A 23621-nucleotide genomic window follows, 5' to 3' on the forward strand; every position below is an offset into this window, starting at 1 on the left:
TTTATTTGTATTTTTTATTATCTATTTATTTTACATAGCACTTATTTTTCTTAAGACTGCATTGTTGGTTAAGGGCTTGTAGTAAGTAAGCATTTAACTGTAAGGTCTACACCTGTTGTATTCGGCGCTGGTGACAAGTACAATTTGATTGATCCAAAACTTTAAGAGAGAGAAAAGAAAACTAGGAGAGAAAAAAATAACGTTGAAATGCTGCCAGTATCAAACTGTACTTCTCAGACACAGTTGATTGTAAGAGAAGCCGATAGCACAGCCAGCACACCCCTTTAATAATTCATTTAGTTAGGCTATGATCTATCATTTTCTACCTTTTGACATGCGATATTGAAATTTAATATTGCATCAATACAAATGACGTATTGCCAGTCGGCCCAAGGATGTGGATTGCAAAGAGATCTCAGAACGTCTTTGAGTTCCTTCCCTACTCAAAGCCACATTGTACGAGAGCAGAGTCGCGGGAGTAAAACATCCGTCATTCTGGAGCTTTGATATGTATGTTTAAAAATGACATCTTAAAAAACGCTCAGGGAAAACCTCTTTCCTCTACCCAAAGTCGTGTCTGAGAAGGGAAGAAAGGAACGCGAAGGGAACATGACAGGGGTGTTTAGGGGAGACATCTTATGTTGTGGGGATCTTTGACATACTGTTTAGTTTCATGAAATGCCCTGGCAAAACTCTGGAGCTCACTATGAGGGACTTTTGGGTGCGATGTCTGTAGTCTAGGCTGTAGACTAGCCTATGTCTCCATTACCGTATCGTCATACATTTCCTAGTTTATTGTTCAATCCGTCTTTGCTATTTACTAACTAACCTCTAAATCCCTAAGATGATGCCAACCCATGTTTCTCAAGTTGTATTCTCTCTCAGTGTTTTCTTGTAATGCGATAGACAGGATGTATTTGATTGTATTGAACTGAGATCCTGATCTGTTTTTATCTGTGGTGCTAATGATTTCCTGTTTGTGCGAAATTTATGATGCTGCTCTTGGAGACGAGTCTGTTGGTGTGTCATTAACACTCTCTCTCTTCTCTCTCTCTCTCTCTCTCTCTCTCTCTCTCTCTCTCTCTCTCTCTCTCTCTCTCTCTCTCTCTCTCTCTCTCTCTCTCTTTCTCTCAATCTCTGTCTCTCTCTCTCTTTCTTTCTCTCTCTCTCCCTCCATCTCTCTCTCTCTCTCTCTCTCTCTCTCTCTCTCTCTCTCTCTCTCTCTCTCTCTCTCTCTCTCTCTCTCTCTCTCTCTTTCTCTCTCTTTCTCTCTTTCTCTATCTTTCTCTCTCCCTGTCTCTCTCTCTTTCTCTCTCCTCTCTCTCTCTCTCTGTCTCTCTCTTTCTTTCTCTCTCTCTCTCGCTCTCTCTCTCTCTCTCTCTCTGTCTCTCTCGTTCTCTGTCTCTCTCTCTCTCTCTCTCTCTCTCTCTCTCTCTCTCTCTCTCTCTCTCTTGTCTTTCTCTTCTCTTTCTCTCTCTCTCTGTCTCTCTCTCTTCTCTTTCTTTCTCTCTCTCTGTCTTTCTCTTTCTTTCTTTCTCTCTCTCTCTCTCGCTCTCTCTCTCTCTCCGTGTCTCTCTCGTTCTCTGTCTCTGTCTCTGTCTCTCTCTCTCTCTCTCTCTCTCTCTCTCTCTCTCTCTCTCTCTCTCTCTCTCTCTCTCTCTCTCTCTCTCTCTCTCTCTCTCTCTCTCTCTCTCTCTCTCTCTCTCTCTGTTGTTTGCTTTTCCAGTGATCTACGGATGTCAATTAGAAGACCCAAAGAAAACACGTTAGGTGAGGAACATGCTTACTGTATTTATTTTATACCACTTAGAGGTGAGACTGAGAAATTGGACCCAACTGACATTTCCATATTCCCCATTCATTTCAAAACCAACACCTATCTACAATTTGAATTGATGTATTTTTTTAAGGACTGTACCAGTTTAAATGGCTTCTATTTGGCTCGTGGTGTACACCAGACATCAAACGCAGTGCAGGTTGTCAGGTTAGTGTCCTGCGCCTGTGACTGTGGGAGAGGGATGTCGTGTGAGGAGGTGCTATGGGGCTCTGTGGGGCCTCTTCCTGTGTCTTCTGCCTGGGCTTATTAGTCTACCTGCGAGGGTCCTGCCCCTCTCCGGAGGTGTGTCTGCCGTGGGGCAACACCTAGGCAGGAGGGATCCTCTGTGACAGATGACCTCTGTCTGTCATTCGCCAGACTCATACCTCACTCTGAGAGGCTGACAGTCAGACAGAGCCCAGGTGGACTTAGGCTGGCTCACCAAGGGCTGGTTGTCAGTGAGGGATCTCCTCACTAGCTCTGTGTTGTCTCAATGGGGGACTGGCCGTGCTGCGTGTGTATTTGTGTGAAGGGATGTTTGTGTGCTTGCCGTCTTGTGGGGGATGGACTGTTGACACACTTCATATTTCAAAATGTGGGACTGTGGAACGAAATGAAGATTGATGTGGACAAAATGTTTAGAACACGTCTTATGTCAGTAAATATATTATAATTTACACATATGTGACACGTCTCACAAGCCTACTGTATATGCATACACATGATCAAAAACCCACACATATTCACAGGGGGGCTCAGATGTTATTAAAGCTATATGCTATAATTGCATTTGATCTCAAATAAACACAAATTCAGTCCATCTCCCACATAAAGATGGCAGATGTGATGGATGACCACATTAGCGCCAGGGACAACATTAGATTTGCTCCAAATTATTGATCTTTTGTTTGCGAGCCAAGTCGGCAATAAATAACCGTATAAGAGAGATGTGACTCATTATCGCCGTGCCAACTGACAGACCTCTGTCAAAACAACTCTCCTACCTCGCCACTCTCTCCTCTCTAACCGGATGGATTTCATCCACTTTTCGTTCTTGCACTATTACTATCTGATTCCCTTAAAATGTTAATCCCACTCCGATAACCTGTATTATTCAATATTTTATACACACGCATTCAGAAGATTTCTGTTTTTTCCCCACCTTCTTAGTGAAGAAATCCTTTTATCACACAATGGGTAATTTATATCCATTACCAACATTTTCAATCCTTTTCAGTGCCGCTGTCAGTGCCTTTGGCACAGTCATGATTAATGTGATCTAATAATAGTATGCCATTATATTTCCTTTTGTAAAACATGTACCAACATCCTATTCAGCTCCACCAAAATTCATTGCCTCTTAAAATATTTGTCCTTTTTCAGTTGAAAGAGAAGATCGCTATTTTCTCTCAGGAGATGATTCTGAAGGTTTTTAGTGAGAATGGTTTCCTATTTTTCGGTCTTATGACTTTGTGTGAGTGTGATGAGTAGTGGCAAGATGGAGGTGGCGGGAGGTGATTTGGACATGCTGTAGAGTCTTCTCACGCTTACAGGTAACACGGCGCCGCTTCCCCGCCTCCATTGTTCGCTAGAGGCTTGTGTTCGGACTTGTGTGCTTCAAGTGCATCGCCATCGATTGTCCTTTCAGATGCACACTGTTTGCCGGGTGGTTCCAGACATCACGTTCAGTCATCACACCTACCGCCAATGGGTTCAACGAATAGAAATGAAATGTGATGTCATATTAAATGTTTTATTTATTTTGTTTTTCACGAATAATAGTCTACCCGTGTTGGTGATCATGCAGCCTTCGAGAACATTGTGGTTTCATACAGTAAGAGTCCTTCCAAATGTAGATAGATTCATATAAATTGACCGAGACAATGATGGCCTAGTTGGGATAGGATAGGGGCGAAGGGGGGGGGGTAATGGAGGGGCAGCATGCTGACTCCCTTTGGAGTGACTGGAGGATTTGGGGGGAGATGTGGAGCGGTCCAGGAGTGGGCTCCCGTCCCAACAAGCCGGACGGTCTGAGCCAGCCTGCCACTCGTGGGGGCACGTTTCTGACTGGGGTGCCAACAACCTCCCCCACTCGCTCCCCAAAGAGGGTTAACCCTTACTGGGTTCTTAGACTTGTATCCAGAATGAACAGGTGGTCGCACGAAACATGGGCATCAATTTCCTCATGACTTATCCCAGTGTGGATCGAGGGGGAGGGAGAGAGAGATAGATCGGGAGACTGTAACAGAGGGAAAGGAAGAGGTAGAGGACAGAGAGAGAGAGAGACAACGAGAGATAGCGAGACACAGAGAGGAAGGGTGTGTGTGTGTTCCTATCTTGGTTTTGTTTATTACTCGTGTGGTTGGTGGTATGGACCAGCTTGTGGAGGGTCCCACCACTGTGTGAAATTGACATCAGATGGCCGTGATGACCAGAACAGAACAATATCACATCTCGTTTTCATTTAGCAAGGGGGCAGCTGTGGCGGGCAGTAGGGGCGGGGGGGGGGCACCTGACCCCGGAGTCAAACCACACTCCGACCCCCGCACTCCCAGAACCAAGCACAGCTGTCAACACTTTACATCAAAAGACAGCCCCCCCCCCCCCCCCCCCCCCCACATATGTATTTTTCCCTTCTCAAATGCTTTGTTCCAGAATTGATCCGACTCCATTGAAGGATAATGTGTATTTGAGCTTTTTTTTGTATTCCTTTTCTTTGTCTCAAGTGTCCGTCTCCAAGCAGAGACCATCGAAATGAAACCGTTTCAAAGCCAAACGATACGGGACAGAGTTGTAGTATAGCGCCACATTGGCACACACAGCATTTGCCACTGACCACAACACTCATCCAGCCCTCTGTAGTTGGGAGAGCTGTGGTCACCTTAGACATGTCAAGATCAAACACTCGGCAACGTTTAACACTGCTGTTCCTTGTTTTGCTGGGAGGCCTTTGTTTAGTAGGACGCACATAAATAAGCGGAGAGTAACCAATAAACAGTTGGCGAAAACGAGCCTTTCTGAGTCAGCATATTTACTAATGTCTGATTACATTTCAGGAGAAAAAAAGCTTGTAGGTTGTAAATAACAAACTGTCACAATGTTATATACCGACTTTAATATGCACTCCGTGTGATGAATAGTTTCTGCATGTTGTATGAACACATGAATGAAATGTTCTCTCCGGGACCGTACGGGGAGCAAGACTGGAAGGTTACAGTTGAAAAGTACCTTTAAAAAAAAAAAATCCCCATAAATGGATCAGTCAATGGAGAGATTCAGAAAGATAGATAACAGAGAAGAGGAGCGATTGTGTGCTGGGGTTATTACCGTACAGTAGACTCACCTTTTCCTCTTCTAGGTCCTTCACATTGTCTCTCCCTCTTAATAGGGGAAATCCTCCAGGAGGGGGTGAGAGAAGAGGGGGGGTTGGAGGCTCAGCAATTTCCTTCCAGGACTCAGAGTAGACCAGACCAGAGCTAAGCAGAGCGTCACAGTCTGTCTGAGACTCTGGAGTGAGTCAGGCATTTAGAGAGGGGGGAGGAGGAGAGGGGGTTAAGAGAGGGAGAGAGAGAGAAAGAGAGAGCGAGTGTGAGGGAAGGAGAGGGGGTAGACAGAGAGGGGGTAGACAGAGAGGGGTAGACAGAGAGGGATAGAGAGGGAGAGAGAGAGCAGAGAAAGAGTGTCACTCACATGGAATAAGCCCCACACGTCTGGTGGCACCACACAGTTATTCCCATGATGCAATCTGTGTGGGGTGATGATGATGAACATGATGAAGGTGATTATGATAATGATGAGTGCACAGACAACAGTTGTCGTGGCTGCCTCTCAGTTTGCATCATCTGGCCCTATATAAATATACAGACGGCCTACATGGGCATATCAACTCTAATGCCCCTTTAATCCCATAAGTGCTCCGTTATGGCAGAGGTGGGTTAGTCTCTTAAAGTCCAAGCTGGCTCTCCTTCCCTCCATCCCTCCATTCCGCCGTCCCTCCTCCCTAATTAGGCACCAGAGGATCTGACTAGAGGGGCTGTGTGTGGCAGCAGCCCTGAGCTGAGCCTGGGTGGTGGTGGTGGTGGTGGCATACAGGACTGCAGCAACCCAGCCAGGAGGCAGGTCACAGGGGGAGAGTGGCAGGGCAGCAGTGGACACTCTGGAGGTGGGGCCCCTGGCATGCCACACCAAGGTTAGTTCACCTAGCAGCTATTTCTAACCCGGCCGCAGAAAATGCCTTCACCGTCACCCCCTACGTATGTTGAAGAGGTGTGGGTGAATATGTAGCGCTCATATGTTGATAGCGGGTGAAACACAGTGCCCAGCATGATGATTTATATCTATTTATATTAAAGTCAGGATGGCTAGAGGAGCCTGACACCTAAATGTATTCGCGTGATGGAGTTAGCACCGCCCCCCCAACACCTTCACAGCACCGCCCCCCCAATACCTTCTCTGCACCGCCCCCAACACCTTCATAGCACCACCCCCAACACCTTCTCTGCACCGCCCCCAACACTTTCTCTGCACCGCCCCCAACACCTTCATAGCACCGCTCCCCCAACACCTTCTCTGCACCGACCCCCAACACCTTCTCTGCACCGCCCCCTAACACCTTCTCTGCACCGCCCCCAAATACCTTCTCTGCACCACCCCCAACACCTTCTCTGCACCACCCCCGACCTTCTCTGCACTGCCCCCCACCTTCTCTACACCACCCCCACCTTCTCTACACCACCCCCAACACCTTCTCTGCACCGCCCCCAACACTTTCTCTGCACCGCCCCCAACACCTTCATAGCACCGCTCCCCCAACACCTTCTCTGCACCCCCCCAACACCTTCACAGCACCACCCCCAACACCTTCTCTGCACTGCCCCCAACACCTTCTCTGCACCGCCCCCAACACCTTCTCTGCACCGCCCCCAACACCTTCTCTGCACCGCCCCCAAATACCTTCTCTGCACCGCCCCCAACACCTTCACAGCACTGCCCCCCAACACCTTCTCTGCACCGCCCCCAACACCTTCTCTGCACCACCCCCCAACACCTTCTCTGCACCGCCCCCGACGTTCTCTGCACCGCCCCCCACCTTCTCTACACCACCCCCACCTTCTCTACACCACCCCCCACCTTCTCTGCACTACCCCCACCTTCTCTACACCACCCCCACCATCTCTGCACCACCCCCCACCTTCTCTGCACCACCCCCAACTTCTCTGCACCACACCACCAACGTCTCTGCACCTCCCCCCACTTCTCTGCACCACCCCCCGACTTCTCTGCACCACCCCACCTTCTCTGCACCCCCTCACCTTCTCTGCACCACCCCCACCTTCCCTGCACCACCCCTCGACTTCTCTGCACCACCCCCACCTTTTCTGCACCACCCCCACCTTCACTGCACCACCCCCACCTTCTCTGCACCACCCCCACCTTCTCTGCTCCACCCCTCGACTTCTCTGCACCACCCCCCCCTACACCACCCCCACCTTCTCTGCACCACCCCCACCTTCTCTGCACCACCCCCACCTTCTCTGCACCACCCCTCGACTTCTCTGCACCACCCCCACCTTCTCTGCACCACTCCCCACCTTCTCTGCACCACCCCCACCTTCTCTGCACCACCCCTCGACTTCTCTGCACCACACCTCGACTTCTCTGCACCACCCCCACCTTCTCTGCACCACCCCCACCTTCTCTGCCCCACCCTACGACTTCTCTGCACCACCCCTCGACTTCTCTGCACCACCCCACCTTCTCTGCACCACCCCCACCTTCTCTGCACCACCCCTCGACTTCTCTGCACCACCCCTCGACTTCTCTGCACCACCCCCACCTTCTCTGCACCACCCCTCGACTTCTCTGCACCACCCCTCGACTTCTCTGCACCACCCCCACCTTCTCTGCACCACCCCTCGAATTCTCTGCACCACCCCTCGACTTCTCTGCACCACCCCCACCTTCTCTGCACCACCCCCCACCTTCTCTGCACCACCCCCACCTTCTCTGCACCACCTCCACCTTCTCTGCACCACCCCCACCTTCTCTGCACAACCCCCCACCTTCTCTGCACCACCCCCACCTTCTCTGCACCACCCCCACCTTCTCTGCACCACCCACCCACCTTCCCTCATCTTTTCCTTTTCTAAATTTGGACGAGGACATTAAATGGATGTGCTATAATTCAGTGTGTGTGTGTGTGTGTGTGTGTGTGTGTGTGTGTGTGTGTGTGTGTGTGTGTGTGTGTGTGTGTGTGTGTGTGTGTGTGTGTGTGTGTGTGTGTGTGTGTGTGTGTGTGTGTGAGAGGGTGTACATAGTTCTGTGGTTATAAAGTGAAGCATTATGGCAAAAAAATCCTTAAATAATTTAGCGATCACATTATTTTGTAATGCCATTCTTTAGAACGGACTCATTCACTCTAATAAATGCGTTGCTGGAAAGTTCCGGGGATTTTGTGGGGCGCCAGTGAGCGATAGCAGCCACCCGACTCCTAGCTGCAGTCTCCCCCTCTATGCTACCATGTGACCTGCGCCATATTCCTCACGATCAACACTGTGGCCAATTGAGACAGAAAAAAAGGACCCATTTTATTTGTGTCAAAAGTGCGGTGAAAGGATGGCGGGATCACTCCATCCACGCAGGTCAATTCTCCCAGATGGAGGGTCCGGATGGTGCACAGAAATGGTAGGGTTATTGATTTGTCAAAGAACTACAGCGTGCGGGTTGGGCTTAAACGGCCACATAAACCTGAGCTGTCAGGGGCAGAGAGGCGCAGCGATGACATTTAGCCACACAAACGGAGCGGATGGATTCACCGCGCCAACACGCCCGTCTCAGCCAGATCATATTCCTCTATTGTGAGCGCCTGGGAGAGGCTCACTTATGTAGGGGATTTTTCACATTACACCACAGTGGCATAAAAAAAGATTTCCCACCTCCTTTATTGGAATACATACCTGGCATTAATACAAGGAGCGGGAGGGAGAAAAAAGGCACACAGTGGAGTCTGGGCCATAAAAAGGATAGTTTAACAATTGATCGAGAACAGTAGTGGAAATGGCAGCTGTAAATCAATTTAATCTCCGAGCAGTTAAAGACTGTTTTCTAATGAGGTTAATGTCACATAATGACCAAATTCCTCCATTTAAAAGATGCCCTCAAGGTGTTGGAAAAAGATAGATGTCGCCTAGCAACATTAACTCGTCGTGACCCAGCTGACACTGAGGGGAAAAGTTTCCCCCCCAAGAGGAATGTCATGTTTTTTTTTTTTTTTTATTTAAAGAAAAAAAAACAACAGAAGAATGAAACGTGGAACGTGGAACGTTGAAGTGGATGGCGGTTGGGAGAGCAAGGCGAGGGAGGGTTGGGAAAACGTCGGGCTGGCTGACTAGCGCTACAGGACGGATGGCTCAGAAGAGAAGCCATGGCTTTAAAGGAGAAAGAAACGTCAAAGTGACCCATCACTAACACACAGTGAATCGGGTTTACCCTCCAGGGTTTCAGGGTGTTTATGGAATCTCTGATGGCACGGGAGACGATACTGGTACGGGTGGTGTGCACTTTGCAGAGGGCAGATGAAATGCCAACAGACGTGCCAACACAAAAACAACGGGTAAATGATGAGATCATTGCTAGACCCACACAAAACCTTTACTTGTAAACTGACACAAATCTTACCGTACTAACATCCAGGCTCTGTCTGCTTTGCAAATCTAAGGCTGAACCACCGTGCGCAACCTGAAACGGAAGAAAGGGTTCCGATCCACAGGCCAGCCATTCATCACCGAGGCCCTAAAGCTATTATCATGATCTAATTAGGTTTAAGATAAGTCTGTGTCATGCCCCTGTCCAAGGCTGCCTTGTCCCCAATTCTACAAATTCAGAACATCCCAATTTCAAAATCACACTCACGCTGTATGTTGAACGAATACAGGAGCTACTAATGCAATTTCATACTACTACATACCCACCCACTTACAGAAATCCATAAATTCACACGATGACACAGATTTACACACATTAACGCGTACGGTGACTTGTGCGTGCGTGTTCACAGTGGAAGTAGATCAGATACAGCACGCGATGGAGGCCCATGTCTAAGTCTCTCCATTACTCACTAGAGGCATCATTTTCACAGCACTGTGCTCTTACCCCTTCTGTGTTCCTCTCCGTCTGTGCTGTAATGAATTGAGGCGCAGATGAGGTGATTTCTTTTTGTGTGTGTGTGTGGGGGGATTACAGTAGCGTTGCTGAGACAACGTTGCAGGCACTGACCTATAAAGAAGCCCTTTCGAGGAGACCCATTAATCCACCTGTCCAGAAAATACTATATTTATATGTGTATCATAAATCTAGGCTGAGGTAGTCAACTGCCATTTGGAATTACCAACGCAGACACGCCATTGGTTCTTTTGTTTTAGCGTGATTAGCGACAGTGGTGCGACTGGGTGGCTCAGTGGCTGGCAGGGGTGGCCTGATATACACGCCGTGTGCACGTTACACCAACTAACTGCACTGGGTGTGTAAAGAACACATACATACTGTATGTACTGTAGATATACTGTATACACGTATATACTGTGTATATGTAAACATGCGGTACGATATACACGCTCAACGGAGACGGTCACGCTGACATCGCGTTCTAGCCACTCTGATTGAATTCCACTTGCGTGACTCAGCTGGTAGAGCATGGCACTTGCAAGGCCAGGGTTGTGGGTTTGATTCCCACGAGTGGACCAGTACGACGAGAGTGTGCGCTCACTACTGTAAGAGGGTCCGGATAAGAGCGCCCTGCTTAAATGACTGAAGTGTGAAAATGTCTTCCTATGTTGTTGATCAACTAAAGATATAGGTCACACTGGAAATCCTGAGCTGATGAGATGCTTTTCATTCTCTTTGTCATGCCCCGTCCTCCCTTACGGCAACGGGAAGAGAAATATGATTAGGAATGAGGGCCCTCTTTCACTTACTTACTTCCCTCATCTGGTAAAACAGCTGAATGGCCACAATAAGAGGGGAATAGCGTTTACTCCATTTTGATCTGTTCAGGTTTTCTGAAGGGACACCTTTTCCCCGACGAGGGTCTTTCTCTCGTCTTTGATTGATATGTGAAATACGTCTCTCTCCTCTCCGGCTCTAAAGGCAGACCCTGTGTGGGGCTGAAAGTTGCTCATTGTCAAAGCAGGGACACTTTGTCAGGAAGCAATCCTGTTCCCAAGTCCTGGAGAATGTGTCCAAAAGATACAGCCCCCATTTTGGGTACTTTAGGAACTTTCGTTTTGCGTCTGAGGTCATTTTAATCCTGATGAATTTTTATAGACACTATGGCGTTCAATAGCTAGCCGGTCTAATGCCTAAAAAAGAAAAGAAAACCCATCCACATACCCAACTAACAATCCTAAACTTAAAGCATTAAAGGGAGGGTTAAAAGGAGAGGTCTTTGTTGAAGGACACATTGGGGTGTATTTAAGTTCCACAAATGTCCTCTCCTGAATGGGAGCCTGATTTCTGTGACCAGATAAAAAAAATAAAAGAAATTGGGGCCTAAAAATAGCAGCATTGTGATGAAACAGGGCTTGAAAAAAAACTACAAATCTCATGGGACAGGGAACCTGATGTGAGTTAGACACCCAGGACGCTCAGACATTGCTACACTGAAAGAGAACAACAAGACGAGAGACAGCTGGGGAGTATCTGGAAGGGAATTAACGGTATGATGGAACATGTTAAATCGCACAGTGAATTCTTTAACCGTGTTTTTATCAGTGTTTATCCAAAAACCACACAATGGGGGTTCTGTGTGGATAGAAGGATCTTTTTTTTCTAATGTACTTCTCAATAACATCCCAGGTTTTACTCCTAGAATCAACCTGATCCCTAGTTTAAATCCCTGTTTTCTGGTTGGATGTTTTTTGTCAGTTTGTGGGTGCCTCTCGACCTCTGTTTCGGCTGGAGGCACATTCATGCAAATGCAGTAGACACCTACAACCAGAGGAATATGTGGCAACTGTAGAGGAGAATTCAATTAAGACACGGTGGGGTCAATTGATCCGCACATGTTGTTGCCTCTCTCTTTCTTCTCCTTCCTCCTCTTTTGTTGTTGTTGTTGTTGCCTCTTGCCTGTTGTTGTCTCATGAAAACCAAACTCCTGTTTCAGGAGTGAGGAACGCAAACGCCACAGTGACTCATCGGCAGCTGTTTCATTACTGTGAAGCTCCCTATAGGTGCCAATGCTATGCCCCCTTTACTAACTTGATCACTCTCTTTTGTCGTGTTCTTTTGGCCCCCAGTGTTGACGACTGCTCCTCGCATTAAAAGCTACGTCCGTATGTGTCCCTTTGTCCCGATTTCGTTTTGATCTTCTTAACTCCCGGAGTGACAAAAGGAGTGTGTGAATCTGTCTGTTCTTAAGAAACAAGGGCCAATTCCTAACAGATGACCTGTTGGTCACAGACAGAATGAAGATCCCCACTGATGATTCATCCCAATGTGAAGTCCATGAGCTTGCCCGCCACGCTGTAACTCGTTGACTTGTTTTCTGCTTATTCTAGTTGGTTGTCTTTTACTGACTTTGCTCTATCACTCTGCTCGCCCTCCCCGTCTTGCCCCTCCTCCTCCTCCTCCTCCTCCTCCTCATGTATCGAGGTGGAGGGTTCCAAGTGCTCGATGATGCATTAATACGGACACCTGCTTTGTTCTGGCGGCCAGCGTATCGCCTGTTTTGCCCGCTCCCCCTCTTTCATCATCCTTCTGCGGTTTGTTTGGAACCGACCTGATCTGAGAGCAGGGCTGGCTTGGGTTTCACTCTCACATTCATCTTCAAGGGAGGTGGGCATGCAGGCGGAAGGCTGGGGATGCAATGTGTGGATGTGTCTGCCTGCCTGCCTGCCTGCCTGTCCTGTCTGTCTGTCTGTCTGTCTGTCTGTCTGTCTGTCTGTCTGTCTGTCTGTCTGTCTGTCTGTCTGTCTGTCTGTCTGTCTGTCTGTCTGTCTGTCTGTCTGTCTGTCTGTCTGCCTGCCTGCCTGCCTGCCTGCCTGTCTGTCTGTCTGCCTGCCTGCCTGTCTGTCTGTCTGTCTGTCTGTCTGTCTGTCTGTCTGTCTGTCTGTCTGTCTGTCTGTCTGTCTGTCTGTCTGTCTGTCTGTCTGTGTCTGTCTGTCTGTGTGTGTGTGTGTGTGTGTGTGTGTGTGTGTGTGTGTGTGTGTGTGTGTGTGTGTCTGTGTCTGTGTCTGTGTGTGTGTGTGTGTGTGTGTGTGTGTGTGTGTGTGTGTGTGTGTGTGTGTGTGTGTGTGTGTGTGTGTGTGTGTGTGTGTGTGTGTGTGTGTGTGTGAACGGACTAGTGGTCCACGGGTCTGTCTGAACTCATTCCCCTCTGAACTCGTATGTGACTTACGTATGTCATGTGGTGGACTTCCAATGTAGCAGGCTGGCCTCAGGTCAGTGTGTTCATCCCCCAGCTTAGGCTGTACATGCAAGAAGGGAACAGTCTTAGAATCCATCCCACGTCCTTGAAAGATTCAGACTAACCCTCCCCTGACTTGTCATTCCATTAAATCCGAAAGAACCGGGGGGGGGTAGAATACTTAATGTGGCACAATATGTTCTGTTACATTATACTTTCTTAGCTGGGAGAGAGGCAAAAGGCCAGTGAAAAGGAATCCTTGCTATTTAATTACTGTCAGCTGAATGAGCTCTGTTCTGTTCGCCCCCTCCCTGATGTAAAAAATCTTATTCACTTAGTATGTAGGTCACATTACGGCGGTGTCTAGTTATTGGACATGGGCTTAGATAACTGTTTGTTGAGTATTAAATGCTTTTGCTGCCTCAGCACCCTTTCTGACTGGTGTTTTTCACACAGCTGTGCCACTGAAATGAGGCAACGCTGCAGCAGAACTCATGTCCTCAGCCAAAAATGTGGGGCTGGGTGTTTTTGTACTGTAAAAAGTGATTTAGTGACCAACGTTCCAATTCCCCCCTTACGATTGAATACTTATAAGTTAGGTGAGCTCTTTGAAAACAACAAACCTATGACCTGTGGTGTTAGCCAAGCAGGTGAATCTGTGCTTCCTGTGACCTTACGCTCAGCGAATGCCGAGCTGCTTTTCGCACAGTGCCGCCTTAATGGTGCGGATAGGCCCCAATGATGCCACAACGCTTTCCTGAGATTGGGCCTAGCCTGTTGTTTCTGGCCGAACGGGAGCTGTTGGTTGTTCCTCTCGCTCCCCTCCCTTGTATGAAATGAGCCCAGATGGGGATTGATTTTTCAAGTGCTGACATCCCTGCTTGAGAACACACTCCCTTCCCTCTTTGTGCCGAGCAAGTCAGGCACAATAACATCATGATGCGATCGTCAGCTTTGTGCCGCTACCATCCGCCAGTGATTGACAAAGGACACACACACACACACACACACACACACACACACACACACACACACACACACACACACACACACACACACACACACACACACACACACACACACACACACACACACACACACACACACACACACACACACACACACACACACACATATGTCCTGTAATACACGGTAGATATGAGACAGGTAGTTCTGGATAGTGAGAGCAGAGCCTGGATGGGCGGACGTGGCAACAGTGCACATTTGCCACAGCCCCATTGAATCAACTCTGAAGCTAAATGATGTCACTGGCTAACTAGCCATTCTCATGCCATTGCCTCGGTTTGCGTGACTAAATACATACAATTAAGGCCCCGGCACTTCTCAATATCTATGAACGCGTTGTTATCCCGGGTTCAAGTGCACTGATAATGGGGGCCGGAGGAAAACAGGCGTATCATCGACGCGCTGCACACAGAGGGCTGGTGGGTAAAATAGATGTCTCATTATTAGTCGCATTCTCTTTCGCCCCAACAGCACAGCTCTCTAACTCGCTTTCTCTTTCTCTTTCTCTCTCTCTCTCTCTCTCTCTCTCTCTCTCTCTCTCTCTCTCTCTCTCTCTCTCTCTCTCTCTCACTGTCCTTTCTCTCTATCGCTCTATCTATCTCGCTGTCCTTTCTCTCGCTCTTTCTCTCTCTGTCCTTTTTCTCTCTCTCTCGCTCTTTCTTTCTCTCTGTCCTTTCTCTCTCTCGCTCTTTCTATCTCTCTGTCCTTTCTCTCTATTGCTCTTCCTCTCTCTCTATCACTCTTTCTCTCTTTCTGTCCTTTCTCTCTATCGCTCTTTCTCTCTCTCTATCTCTCTCTCTCTCTTTCTGTCCTTTCTCTCTCTATAACTCTTTCTCTCTCTCTGTCCTTTCTCTCTATCTCTCTTTCTCTCTCTCTGTCCTATCTCTTTATCTCTCTCTGTTTCCTTTCTCTCTACCTCTCTACTAGAGGTCGACCCATTATGATTTTTCAATGCCGATACCGATTATTGGAGGACCAAAAAAAACGATACCGATTAATCGGTCGGTTCGTTTTATTTATTTGTAATAGTGACAATTACAGCAATACTGAATGAACACTTATTTTAACTTAATATAATACATAATTTAAAATCAATTGAGCCTCAAATAAATAATGAAACATGTTAAATTTGGTTTAAATAATGCAAAAACAAAGTGTTGGAGAAGAAAGTAAAAGTGCAATATGTGCCATGTAAAAAAGCTAACGTTTAAGTTCCTTGCTCAGAACATGAGAACATATGGAAGTTGGTGGTTCCTTTTAACATGAAACTTCAATATTCCAAGGTAAGAGGTTTTAGATTGTAGTTAATATAGTATTTATAGGACTATTTCTCTCCCTACCATTTGTATTTCATATACATTTGACTATTGGATGTTCTTATAGGCACTTTAGTATTGCCAGTGTAACAGTATAGCTTCCGTCCCTCTCCTCGCCCCTACCTGGGCTCGAACCAGGAACACATCGACAACAGCCACCCTCGAAGCAGCGTTACCCATCGCTCCACAAAAGCCGCGGCAAAGGGAACAACCACTCCAAGTCTCAGCGCAAGTGACGTTTTAAGCGCTATTAGCCCGCACCCCGCTAACTAGCTAGCCATTTCACATCGGTTACACCACCAGCCTCATCTCGGGAGTTGATAGGCTTGGTCATAAACAGCGCTGTGCTTGTGAAGAGCTGCTGGCAAAACGCATGAAAGTGCTGTTTGAATGAATGCTTACGAGCCTGCTGCTGCCTACCACCGCTCAGTCAGACTGCTCTATCAAATATCAAATCATAGACTTAATTATAACATAATAACACAGAAATACGAGCCTTTGGTCATTAATATGGTCGAATCCGGAAACTACAATTTTGAAAAGAAAACTTGTATTATTTCAGTGAAATACGGAACCGTTCGGTATTGTCTCCAACGGGCGGCATCCATAAGTCTAAATATTCCTGTTACATTGTACAACCTTCAATGTTATGTCATAATTACGGAAAATTCGGGCAAATTAGTTCGCAATGAGCCAGGCTGCCAAAACTGTTGCATATACCCTGACTCTGCGTGCAATGAACGCAAGAGAAGTGACACAATTTCACCTGGTTAACATTGCCTGCTAACCTGGATTTCTTTTAGCTAAATATGCAGGTTTAGAAATATATACTTCTGTGTATTGATTTTAAGAAAGGCATTGATGTTTATGGTTAGGTACAGTCGTGAAACGATTGTGCTTTTTTCGCAAATGAGCTTTTGTTAAATCATCCCCCTGCGTTGCATCGATTATATGCAACGCAGGACACGCTAGATAAACTAGTAATATCATCAACCATGTGTAGGTAACTAGTGATTATGATTGATTGATTGTTTTTTATAAGATAAGTTTAATGCTAGCTAGCAACTTACCTTGGCTTCTACTGCATTCGCATAACAGGCAGTCTCCTCATGGAGTGCAATGAGAGGCAGGTGGTTAGAGTGTTGGACTAGTTAACCGTAAGGTTGCAAGATTGAATCCCGGAGCTGACAAGGTAAAAACTGGTCGTTCTGCCCCTGAACAAGGCAGTTAACCCACCGTTCCTTGGCCGTCATTGAAAATAAGAATGTGTTTTTAACTGACTTGCCTAGTTAAACAAAGGTTTAAAAAATAAATAAATAAACAATTGGCCAAATCGGTGACCGTAAATACCGATTTCCGGTATCTATCTCTCTCTCTGTCCTTTCTGTCTATCTCTCTTTCTCTCTCTCTGTCCTTTCTCTGTATCACTCTATCTCTCTCTCTGTCCTTTCCATCTCTCTATCTCTCTCTGTCCTTTCTCTCTATCTCTCTTTCTCTCTCTCTGTCCTTTCTATCTCTCTATCTCTCTCTCTGTCCTTTCAATCTCTCTATCTCTCTCTCTGTCCTTTCCATCTCTCTATCTCTCTCTCTGTCCTTTCCATCTCTCTATCTCTCTCTCTGTCCTTTCTCTCTATCTCAATTTCTCTCTCTCTGTCCTTTCTCTGTATCGCTCTATCTATCTCTCTGTCCTTTCTCTCTATCTCTCTTTCTCTCTCTCTGTCCTTTCCATCTCTCTATCTCTCTCTCTGTCCTTTCTCTCTATCTCTCTTTCTCTCTCTCTGTCCTTTCCATCTCTCTATCTCTCTCTCTGTCCTTTCTCTCTATCTCTCTTTCTCTCTCTCTGTCCTTTCTCTGTATCGCTCTATCTCTCTGTCCTTTCTATCTATCTCTCTTTCTCTGTCCTTTCTCTGTATCGCTCTATCTATCTCTCTGTCCTTTCTCTCTATCTCTCTTTCTCTCTCTTTCTCTGTGTCGCTCTATCTATCTCTCTGTCCTTTCTCTCTCTCTCGCTCGTTCTCTCTCTTTCTCTGGTTTTCTGAGGACACTTAGTTGTCTTTTACAATGCATATTTCAACGTTGGTACAGTATTAACTGTATGACGCAGGGCTGTGTGCTGAGCTCTCTGGCCAGATGTACACTTGTGAAAAGGCCGTTTCCCCTCTACTCTCCTGCTAATTCTCCCTTTAAATGCATCGTTAGTTCTTTAGGATGGTGTGAAAATGGCTGGACAGTGGACAGGATCGACAAACAAAGAGAAAATAGCTCAGTTTCTAGTTATATCCACGCAAATCAACCAGAATAGTCTATAATGTTCTATTGGTGGAAGTCACATTCTGTCCAGTTGAACCGCACAGTCAAGTGCACCATTTACAGGGTTGCTTCCTTCCAGTCCCCTTGACAGCGATGCCTTGAAGTCATGTAACGCTGGAGCTCAATTGCTTCTCTCTGTCTGTGTAAGAGGACCACCCCTCTCCTCCTCCCTCCCCAGAGACAGATGGGCTGACCACAGAGGCAGAGCAGACAGAGCTCCGTGTTCTTTTTTTTTTTTGGGGGGTTCACCTCCAAGAGGGGCAGGGGGGGCAGTGGGCCGTAACGGGTGCGTTCCCCTCCAGTCGCTAGCGGCCATGTAGGCAAATGGATCTTATTTTGCGGTGCGTCAACACGTGTAAGGGGGCCCACGGCTCATTACACGGCCCTGATCCCACTGCAGACATGCCGATGATGGATGGAGAGGATGGACCTGAAGAGTCCTCTCCTTTTGTCACTCTTTCTGCTCCCTTTCTCTGTTTCCCCTCTCGCCCTCATCTCTCTCTCTCTCTCTCTCTCTCTCTCTCTCTCTCTCTCTCTCTCTCTCTCTCTCTCTCTCTCTCTCTCTCTCTCTCTCTCTCTCTCTCTCTCTCTCTCTCTCTCTCTCTCTCTCTCTCTCTCTCTCTCCCTTTATATATCTCCCTCCTGTTGGAGGGAGGCGGAGGGGGGACGTCGTGCGCCATGCCTGGGACTGATTACCAGGGCCACACCACAAGAGCCCTAAATCGTGGTCAGGTTTGATGGTTTCACCAGGTAGTGTCGTTGGTGTTGGATCCCGTTGTTACCCCAGAAGGCTTTAACCCCATCATCCCCGCTCCCCCTTCCCACGTAACCCATCCCTCAGTTGTCATTTGTCGCCAACCACCAACACTCCTCCCCCTTCCAGTGCCTGCATCCAGTCAGAGGTTTTCCACTGCTCTGTGCATTCCTCCCATTCACGGTATGCAGGCTTTGCTAGTCAAATGGTTAATTGGTTACAGATTGCTCTTTAACCTCGGGGTTGCACACCACTCACAGGCTGTTAAAGTATTATGGGAAATGGAGTGTGGTTTACAATGCAGCCGAGGGGGGAAAGGTCACCGGATTCTCCACGCCACATCTCCAAGGCTCTGTCACTCACTCCCTATGACAGTCACGTGACGCTATGGGTTACCTCGCTCTGCACAAGGAGAACATTTGCCCGTTATAGTTCTCACCACAAAACACACACACACACACACACACACACACACACACACACACACACACACACACACACACACACACACACACACACACACACACACACACACACACACACACACACACACACACACACACACACACACACACACACACACACACACACACACACCATTGAAGGGCCGGGCTCAAGCAATCTGTTACTTCGTGGCGTCTGTTGCGGGTGGTGTTTTGTCATCCATCCTCGTCTGTGTGTCACGACAAACATGCTCCATTGGATCGGCGACAGTCGACATGACAGAGCTCATCTCAAAACTGGGAGGTGGTTCTGAGAGTTGATACTCTTGCCAGTCACTTTAACCCCATGCCCATCTTGGACTGCTACGCCGATCACATTTGAGACACAGTTGTCGACACCGGGCTAGGGTCTGGGAAGAAAGGACAGAAACAACCAGAGCAGACGTATTGCCATGCGCACATCTGTGAGCACAGCTCCCATGATGCTTTGTTGTCACGGTCTCTCTCTCTCTCTCTCTCTCTCTCTCTCTCTCTCTCTCTCTCTCTCTCTCTCTCTCTCTCTCTCTCTCTCTCTCTCGCTGTGTGTCTCTCTATGTCTCTCTCTCTCGCTGTGTGTCTCTCTATGTCTCTCTCTCTCTCTCTTTCTCTCGCTGTGTGGCTCTCTATATGTCTCTCTCTTTCTCGCTGTGTGTGTCTCTCTATGTCTCTCTCTCTCTCTCTCTCGCTGTGTGTGTCTCTCTGTCTTTCTCTCTCCCTCTCTCTCTCTCTCGCTGTGTGTCTCTCTCTCTCTCTCTCTCTCTCTCTCTCTCTCTCTCTCTCTCTCTCTCTCTCTCTCTCTCTCTCTCTCTCTCTCTCTCTCTCTGTGTGTCTCTCTATGTCTCTCTCTCTCTCGCTGTGTGTGTCTCTATGTCTCTCTCTCTCTCGCTGTGTGTGTCAGTCTATGTCTTTCTCTCTCTCTTGCTGTGTGTGTCTCTCTATATCTCTCTCTCGCTGTATGTGTCTCTCTATGTCTCGCTCTTTCTCACTGTGTGTGTCTCTCTATGTATCTCTCTCTCTCGCTATGTGTCTATCTATGTCTCTCTCTCTCTCTCGCTGTGTGTGTCTATCTATGTCGCTCTCTCTCTCTTTCTCTCTCTCTCTCTCTCGCTGCGTGTCTCTCTATGTCTCTCTCTCTCTCTTTCTCTCGCTGTGTGGCTCTCTATATGTCCCTCTCTTTCTCGCTGTGTGCGTCTCTCTATGTCTCTTTCTCTCTCGCTGTGTGTGTCTCTCTATGTCTTTCTCTCTCTCTCTCTCTCTCTCTCTCTCTCTCTCTCTCTCTCTCTCTCTCTCTCTCTCTCTCTCTCTCTCTCTCTCTCTCTGCTGTATGTGTCTCTCTGTCTCTGTCTCTCTCTCTCTCTCTCTCTCTCTCTCTCTCTCTCTCTCTCTCTCTCTCTCTCTCTCTCTCTCTCTCTCTCTCTCTCTCTCTCTCTCTCTCTCTCTCTCTCTCTCTCTCTCTCTCTCTCTCGCTGTATGTCTCTCTGTCTCTCTCTCGCTGTGTGTGTCTCTATGTCTCTCTCACTCACTGTGTGTGTCTCTGTCTCTCTCTCTCTCTGTGTGTGTCTCTCTGTCTCTCTCACTCACTGTGTCTCTCTCTCTCTCTCTCTCTCTCTCTCTCTCTTTGTCTCTCTCTCTCTCTCTCTCTCTCTCTCTCTCTCTCTCTCTCTCTCTCTCTCTCTCTGTCTTGCTGTGTGTCTGTCTCTCTCTGTCTCTCTCTCTCTCTCTCTCTCTCTCTCTCTCTCTCTCTGTCTTGCTGTGTGTGTCTCTCTGTCTCTCTCTCTCTCTTTCTCTCTCTCTCTCTCTCTCTTGCTGTGTGTGTCTCTCTGTCTCTCTCTCTCTCTTGCTGTGTGTGTCTCTCTGTCTCTCTCTCTCTCTCTCTTGCTGTGTGTGTCTTTCTGTCTCTCTCTCTTTCTCTGTCTCCCTCTCTCTCTCTCTCCTCTCTCTCTCTCTCTCTCTCTCTCTCTCTCTCTCTCTCTCTCTCTCTCTCTCTCTCTCTCTCTCTCTCTCTCTCGCTGTGTGTGTCTCTATGTCTCTCTCTCTCACTGTGTGTCTCTCCTCTTTCTTTCCTTCTATACTTTCAACCTCTTTCCATTCCAGGTTAGTACATAGCTCCGTGTATCTATATCCCCCAAAAACATTTGGCCTCTACAGAGCAGGTAGATGCAGTATATCTGCAGGCAAGTAAACCGAACCAATGTACGGTAAGGGGTTATAACACGGTGAGTGCCAATTCTTTTACGATGCGCTGGCTGTTGGTCCGAAATGAAGCACAGTGCTTGTTTTTGTAGAGGCGCGTCTCCTTTGATGCAGAAGAGGGGTGTCAATCAATATCGTCATACGCATTCAGGAACCTGACCAAGGGGAAACATTTTGGGAAGACTCAAGAAAAAGCCCCGGTGAGCCACCGTGTCAAGGGCCTTAGTCAAACCGAGTAGAACAAACTCCACTCCAGCTGTGGGGGAACAGCGGCTATTATCCGCGTTCCACCAGATGTCCGTCACAGAACGTCTGTTAATGGTCTGACGTGTTCGTTTCCTTCCTTATCAAGGACAGAATCAGTGTTCTTTTCCTGAAACCGATTACCAAGGACATTGGATTATCAGCCGCCGACGCGGTATCTCAAGACCCCCCAATAAGTGTCTTTCCACCGCTGGGTCTGAGTAAGTGCCGTGTGGGTCAGAGGTCAAACCATGTGGTGTAGGTACGCTTCTGTTGTCCTCCGTTTCCTCTTTCATTATCATCTGGGGAATTAGATTTTCTGCGTGACTAAAGTGTCTCCCAGAATAATGCAGATGCCTGTTCGTCACCTGAATTAGGCTTACACTCCTATCTGAGCGTGTGAAAAAGCCCCCCGTGCGTCCGAATGCCTGTTGTGCATGTTGATAGTGATTCTCGTTCACAGATTTAGTTCAACACGGGAACATTACTTAACGTGGCAGTTTAAATCAAAACAACACGCACAGAAGCTGGCCGTTATGTCAGAACATAGTTTGCATTCGAGGTGATCACTTTTATAGGTGAAAATAGAGCCGCTTGGGTATAGATTCCATCGCTGGGTGGCTTGAGATACCATCTCATGAATGATCACGCTGTCCTCGCGGGTTAGATAATATTCCCGACGCCATTTTGTGTCTTGCCTCTACACTCCTCCACTGTCTCTAATCATTTAAGCGATTTATCCTGAATGAGATGGACGTGTCCTTCTGTGTGCCAGGCAGGCGGGCAGCATGTGCTGGTTTATACACGGTGCGGGATGGAATGGGGATGGAAGGGGATGGCAAGCTCACAGTTAATGCCATGGGTTGTTTTGCAGGTCCCCCTCTTTTACTGCATTTGGACGGGAAAGGGGATGAATGTGATTGGCTTTGTTCAGTCTTCCTGGCAGTCGACATGCGCTGACATCTGTTCCCTCCTAACCATTCAAACTGATGTCGATCAGAACGCACCACCACACACATACGTGGACATACACAGAAAGTATGCAGCCTATTTGCATTCACACACACACACACACACACACGCACACGCGCACGGGCGCGCACACACACACACACACACACACACACACACACACACACACACACACACACACACACACACACACACACACACACACACACACACACACACACACACACACACACACACACACATAAACATGTAATTGTGACGCCAGTCATGCAGGGTTCAGTGATGAGGAACATCAACAGGCACAATGGCATATAAAAAGTGGCATGCATTATTAGCAGTGCCTGAGTCTCAGAGCTCGACGGATAGAGGGATCATAATGTGAGTAAAAGGCAACACTGGCACGGGTGGGTGAGAGAAGGCGGCTGGTTTGCTTATGGATTCAGGGCTGATTGTGGCAGCGTTGCAAATCTTATTGCATTGCTAATTTATATTATAGATGCTGGCACCGGAACCATCATATATCTTAGACGTGGAATCTGAGGCGAGAGCGGTACGAGGGGGGGGGTAGAAGCATGAAGAATTTCTGTCAGTTGTCCCTCTTTAAGCAAATAACCGTCTGGATATCTGTGTGGTATTAAAGAAACTGAACAGCTTTCAGAGAGAAAAACAAAAGATGAAAAGTCCATCGATGGGAAGCTGTTTCAAATTACTCTCAGTTGGGGCCCTGAGAAATGGATGTGACGCGTCCAGATTTCATATTTTTGTTGCAATTACCCAAACTCTAAATTAATTCTTTGCAGGCTCTGTGTGATTGTGTTGCGCGCCTGTGAGCAGGTGTTAGCCACATTTGAAGATGACAGTGAGGGTAAGACCCACGCCTCGGCTAATAAAGGCACTCTGCGATGGAGCTCATGTGACACTCCATCTCTAGGGTCTGGAGGTCTACCCCTCCCCCCCATCCACCCCTACCCCCCTCTCTCTGGCAGGGATCCCTCTCTGACAGTTAAGGCTGCAGTCTTTGATTACAGGGGATTGTGTAAGGCATGTGTGAGGTCCTAGGACATGGCTAAGTTAAGTTCAACTCAATACCATATTGATTTATCCCACA

At 47.7% G+C, this 23621-nt stretch overlaps 2 protein-coding genes across 9 annotated transcripts in view; both read left to right on the top strand.

Moving 5' to 3' along the window:
• LOC124033871 (zinc finger protein 536-like) overlaps window positions 1-23621 on the top strand; it is a 203735-nt gene that overhangs the window by 28071 nt on the left and 152043 nt on the right. For all 8 annotated transcript variants that reach the window (XM_046346255.1, XM_046346247.1, XM_046346248.1 and 5 more), the window contains one exon: window positions 1727-1770. The gene's annotated coding sequence lies outside the window, so the exon portion shown is untranslated. The remainder of the gene's footprint in view (window positions 1-1726; window positions 1771-23621) is intronic.
• On the top strand, window positions 6212-7984 carry LOC124032961 (extensin-like). Its single transcript, XM_046344906.1, has one exon. The coding sequence runs from the start codon at window positions 6212-6214 to the stop codon at window positions 7982-7984; it is 1773 nt and encodes a 590-aa protein (XP_046200862.1).

Source organism: Oncorhynchus gorbuscha, linkage group LG04, assembly GCF_021184085.1.
Source record: "Oncorhynchus gorbuscha isolate QuinsamMale2020 ecotype Even-year linkage group LG04, OgorEven_v1.0, whole genome shotgun sequence".
Lineage (NCBI taxonomy): Eukaryota > Metazoa > Chordata > Actinopteri > Salmoniformes > Salmonidae > Oncorhynchus > Oncorhynchus gorbuscha.

What these genes read in the sequence shown, in the direction of transcription:
- LOC124032961 (XM_046344906.1), top strand. Translation starts at nt 6,212, where the DNA reads ATGGAGTTAGCACCGCCCCCCCAACACCTTCACAGCACCGCCCCCCCA.